Here is a 5,617-nt window from a genome sequence, read left to right on the forward strand (position 1 = left end):
GGGGCCGGACCCAGCCGTAAGATCACGGCTGGCTCCGCCCAGCTGTCAGAAGCAGGCTGTCGGCCGGCCAGCTTCGTCTTTCGGCACGGCTCAGCGCTCGACTGAGCCGCTCGGCCGTGATCGGGAGCTGTACGGGCTATTGTGAATAGCCCGTACAGCACCTCCTCGGTTCTCCTGAACCGAAGGGGTCCTGGTGCCGAAGCTAGCCGAAGGATCGGCCGAAGCTACGGCCAGATCCTTCGGCAGCTTTGTGAATAGACCCCTTTGTGTCTTATAGGAATCAACCTCCATGGAAAGAAAGAACTTCCTGAACTCCGACCATAATCCCGTCTCCTCCCGCTGTGAATGGTTAGTGCGATGAGATCCACTTTACATGGAAAACATTTCCCACACTGGGAACAGGAATGCAGCTCCCCTCCACCCTCTTATGCTCCAACATAGACCGGGACTCCTGGGGTCCACTCTCGTGTCCGATGAGGTTCAACCTGAAGGAAAACCACTGAACACAACTTCTGAGTTATGCGTTCAATAGGATCCACACATTCGGAACTCAAATACGACTTTCACATGAAGTCTTCCACCTTTAATGAGAGTCGACTTCCACAAAAAAACACTTCCCACACCTTGAGCCTAAATTTGACTTCTCCCCCATTTGATCCACTTGGTGTGCTATAGGATCCACATTGCAGGAAGAACATTTTCCGCATTGGGAACCAGAATACAACTTCTCCCGCACCATGGGAACTCTTTCACGTTGATGGAACTTCCAGAGAAACGTTTTCCTGCATTTGTAACATATTCACGTCTCCTCCCAACATGTGGACTCTTTCGTGGTCATTAGGATCCGACGTGCGGGAAAAGCTCTGCCCACACGTGGAACATGAATACAACTACTTCGTGTGAACTGTTACGTGCTCTTCAAGATCCGATTTGCAGTTGAAAAATTGTCCACATTCAGAACAGGAATGAGGCTTCTCCCTCACGTGAACCAGCTCATGTTTGCGGAGAGCTGACTTTCGAGCAAAGCTTTTCCCACACTGGTTACACAAATTGTCCGGATTCTCCGCCGCGTGGATCCTTTCGTGTCTAGTAAGGGACGAGCCGTGGGAAAAGCACTTGCCGCATTTGGAGCAGGAGAAGGCCTTCTCTCCCGTGTGGACCACCTGATGTTTCACGAGATCGGATTTCCGGGAAAAATGTTTTCCACACTCAGCACATGAATGAGGCATCACCTCCGCGTGGACTGTCTCATGTTCGAAAAGATCCGCTTGCTGAGGAAAACTTTTCCCGCACACCATACACCAAAACAACTTGACTCTCACATGGATCTCCTTGTGTAGTAAGAGGTTCCATCTGCGGGGGAAGGTTTTACCACATATAGGACACGGATAGGACTTGCTTTCCCTGTGAAGTCTCTCATGTCGGATGAGTCTCCATTTGTGAACAAAACATTTCTGGCATTTGGAACACGAATGCAACTTTTGCCTCGTGTGAACCACTTCGTGTTTGCCGAGATCTGGTTTGCGAGGAAAGCATTTCCCACACTCTTTACCGGAATATGGCTTCTCCCCTTTGTGCAGACATTTGTGCCTGGTGAGAGAAGGTTTATGGGAGAAACCCTTCCCGCACTTGGGGCAGCAATACGGCTTCTCTCCCGTGTGAACTCTATAATGTTTCCCGAGATCCGACTTCTGCGCAAAACTCCGTCCGCATTCCAAACATGCATATGGCTTCACCCCAGTGTGGATCCTCTCATGTCTCTCCAGAAAGCATGGCTGGGAGAAAGCTTTCTGGCACCACGAACACGAATACAACTTCTGGTTGGTGTGAGATCTTTTGTGTACGATGAACATGGATTTGCAGTTGAAGCTTTTCCCGCACTTGGAGCAGGAATATGACTTGGGGACTCGCTCGGGTCTGGGGACTTCCGATTTGCCGGGAAGAATTTCCTGACATTTAGGACAGGAACTTGGTTTGTCCTCAACAGGAGCGCTCTGAGGTGGGACAACTTCTGACGAAGCGGAGACGTCCTCAACGTTAATGTTCTGATCTGGGGAGATAATACGACTCTGTGCTCCCTTATTTCTGTCATCTGGAAGAAAAAAGATAAATGGGAGTAAAAATAAGTTACCAGCAAACCAACCACAGGAGAGAGGATACAAATATCCGACCTCCGTCCTCCCTTCAGTCTTCTATCCGACCTCCGTCCTCCCTTCACTCTTCTATCTGACCCCCGTCCTCCCCTTCAGTCTTCTATCTGACCTCCGTCCTTCCCTTCAGTCTTATATCTGACCTCCGTCCTTCCCTTCAGTCTTCTATCTGACCTCCGTCCTTCCCTTCAGTCTTCTATCTGACCTCCGTCCTCCCCTTCAGTCTTCTATCTGACCTCCGTCCTTCCCTTCAGTCTTCTATCTGACCTCCGTCCTTCCCTTCAGTCTTCTATCCCCTTCAGTCTATCTGACCTCCGGCCATCCCTTCAGTCTTCTATCTGACCTCCGGCCTTCCCTTCAGTCTTCTATCTGACCTCCGGCCTTCCCTTCAGTCTTCTATCTGACCTCCGGCCTTCCCTTCAGTCTTCTATCTGACCTCCGTCCTTCCCTTCAGTCTTCTATCTGATTGTCCCTGCTGCCCCCACCCCTTTCATTGATTGATTTTCAGTTCTTTCTATCATGGAGGCTCAGCATCACATGTGGGTGCGGTCTGTATGCAAATGTTGCCTGCCTAGGAACGCCCACTCCTCCAGACTGACACCCATCCATTAAAGCATTTTGATATTTGCATAACTCCCCCCAAGTGCCCGCCCCCTGCTTACATCAGGGCGGAGGATTACTGACCCGGGGTGCCGTGTACAGCAACCTGCGGGACCCTCCCACCAGCCATGATCTGCTTGTATTGGACAGCCGGCAGATCATGGTTGGTTGACCACCACTGTGGTAGACTCGGCCTACAGCCCCCTCTGTGGATGGAAGGCTTCTCTGAATAGTATATAATAGTGATGAAGTCTTCCCTTACCCAATGATGGGAGGAGCCTCGGATCCTCCTCCGTGATATCGTCCTTGTAGAGGTCCCGGTGTCCTTCCAGATACTCCCACTCCTCCATGGAGAGATAGACCGAGACGTCCTGACACCGGAGAGGAACCTGACACACACAATGATACCGTCACCATCCAGACACATCCCTCGTCTGTTATTGGGTAATGTCCCAGAATTCCCGGCACCTCCCATAATTCCCGGCACCTCCCAGAACTCCCGGCACCTCCCATAATTCCCGGCACCGCTCACCTCCCATAATTCCCGGCACCTCCCATAATTCCCGGCACCTCCCAGAATTCCAGCACCGCTCACCTCCCAGAACTCCTGGCACCTCCCAGAACTCCGGCACCGCTCACCTCCCACCATTACCAGGACATCCCAGAATTCCCGGCACCTCCCAGAATTCCCGACACCTCCCAGAATTCCCGGCACCTCCCAGAATTCCCGGCACCTCCCAGAATTCCAGCACCGCTCACCTCCCAGAACTCCGGCACCGCTCACCTCCCACCATTCCCGGGACATCCCAGAATTCCCGACACCTCCCAGAATTCCCATCACCGCTCACCTCCCATAATTCCTGGCACCTCCCATAATTCCTGGCACCTCCCAGAATTCCCATCACCGCTCACCTCCCAGAATTCCCGGCACCTCCCATAATTCCCATCACCGCTCACCTCCCATAATTCCCATCACCGCTCACCTCCCATAATTCCTGGCACCTCCCATAATTCCTGGCACCTCCCATAATTCCCATCACTGCTCACCTCCCAGAATTCCCATCACCGCTCACCTCCCATAATTCCCGGCACCTCCCATAATTCCCATCACCGCTCACCTCCCATAATTCCCATCACCGCTCACCTCCCATAATTCCCATCACCGCTCACCTCCCATAATTCCTGGCACCTCCCATAATTCCTGGCACCTCCCATAATTCCCGGCACCGCTCACCTCCCATAATTCCTGGCACCTCCCACCTCCCATCATTCCCGGCACCTCCCATCATTCCCGGCACCGCTCACCTCTCCAGTCAGAAGCTCAATGATCTTGTTGATGACCTCCAGGATCTTCTTGTCGTTGGTCCTCTCTGGTGTCATATATTGAGGTGGAGGCTCCATGATGGCGCTCTGTCTCCTGCTCCATTCTTCTAACACATGGGATTGGCTGCCGTGGGTCACATGATCACTGGTCTTCTTCACTATTGTGCATTCCTGGGTATTAAAGTGTCATCAGGACCAAGTTGTCATCACAAAGTCACACTCGCACCTTGCCCCGCCCCCTCCTTCATGTTTTCTGGCTCCTCCTTTCAGACTTACGTTTTGGGCACTTTTGCTGGTTAAAATATAAACAATGCCGATTTGAAATTCCCAGAATCCTCCTCACCTACGGGGGGGGGGGGGGGGGGGGGGGGGGGGGGGGATATAAGTCCGGCCTCTCTGTGCACCTACATGCAGAATCAGCCAGAATCAGAGACACCCGTCTACTCCTCCTCTGAGGGAAAGCGGCTCCTGGGGCAGCAATGGAGTGCTAGCAGTCCCGAGGAGGGGATCACTTCATTTTTCTAAGTAGCTGCCCCCTGATTGGTAGTTTGGAGGAGCAGTGTAGAGGAAGCCAGGGGCTTGCAGGTATAACATTTTCATTTGTAATACATAGGGACATTTTTGCATACATTTGTAGCCCTGGCTGGCGGTCCCTTTAAGCTGCTCCGCAGGGCTTCAAACCCCGGCCACAGTACATTTACCCCTGCCGGTGATTGAGAGAGAGGAGAGCAGGAGGATGCTGATTGGCTGCAGTCAACCTTGGGTCACCTGCCCATAGCAACAGGAGATAAGGAGGACTTTGACTGGCCGGCGGGACTTATTGCTACCCACCAAATGGGCTGCCTTATGTCCGACGTTACCCCAAAATGGTGCCAGCGCTGCAAATTCTGAGTCACTGAGCAGAACTGAAGGTCGGATCGGAGGTCAGATTTAATATTTTCCCGTCAGAATTTATATCCAACGGGCACTTTTGCTGGTTAAAATTAGGGATGAGCCGAGCACCCCCATGTTCGGTTCGTATTCGAACGGCTGAAATGTTCGAATACGAACTCAATGCAAGTGCGACCCCCATACAGCTGCCGGTACATGTAGGAAAACTATGGCTGCAGCGGCCTGTGTCCCTTCAAATCTCAGCGGCTGTGTTGGCGGAGGCAGCGGGGGGACACAGACCGCTGCATGCCTTCGCTGCCCCCCTTACCTCCGCTGCTGTCCCGACCTCCGATCCCCTGGTCTGTCTGCTGCGTCTAGGATCCGGCCGCGGCTCCTCTGCCCCGCCCCCTCTGCCTCCTCTTCATTGCAGGCTGGGAGCCATACCCAGCCTGCTATTGGATATTGTAAAATGCAATAGCCAATAGCAAGCTGGCTATTGCACCCGCCCACTGCCTGCTGTCAATCAGCATTGGGTGGTCTGATAGAGAACTTTCTCCTTCAGCCCCACCCCCCTCTGCTGAGCCCTGATTGGGCAATTGGGCAAAGCACCCCTGATTGGGCAAAGCACCTAACCTTGTAATGACGTGGCGCCTGGCCTCCTGATTGGCCAGGAA

At 52.9% G+C, this 5,617-nt stretch overlaps 1 protein-coding gene across 1 annotated transcript in view; it reads right to left on the minus strand.

The window, feature by feature from the left end:
• LOC108789037 (oocyte zinc finger protein XlCOF7.1-like) overlaps positions 1 to 5,617 on the minus strand; it is a 32,259-nt gene that overhangs the window by 9,754 nt on the left and 16,888 nt on the right. The window contains exons 7-10 of the mRNA XM_018558962.1: positions 4,056 to 4,244; positions 3,013 to 3,139; positions 895 to 2,092; positions 394 to 485 (exon numbers count right to left, since the gene is read on the minus strand). Coding sequence (XP_018414464.1) covers positions 394 to 485; positions 895 to 2,092; positions 3,013 to 3,139; positions 4,056 to 4,244 — 1,606 coding nt within the window. The remainder of the gene's footprint in view (positions 1 to 393; positions 486 to 894; positions 2,093 to 3,012; positions 3,140 to 4,055; positions 4,245 to 5,617) is intronic.

Source organism: Nanorana parkeri, unplaced genomic scaffold (assembly GCF_000935625.1).
Source record: "Nanorana parkeri isolate BGI_ZX_2015 unplaced genomic scaffold, ASM93562v1 scaffold371, whole genome shotgun sequence".
Taxonomy (NCBI): domain Eukaryota; kingdom Metazoa; phylum Chordata; class Amphibia; order Anura; family Dicroglossidae; genus Nanorana; species Nanorana parkeri.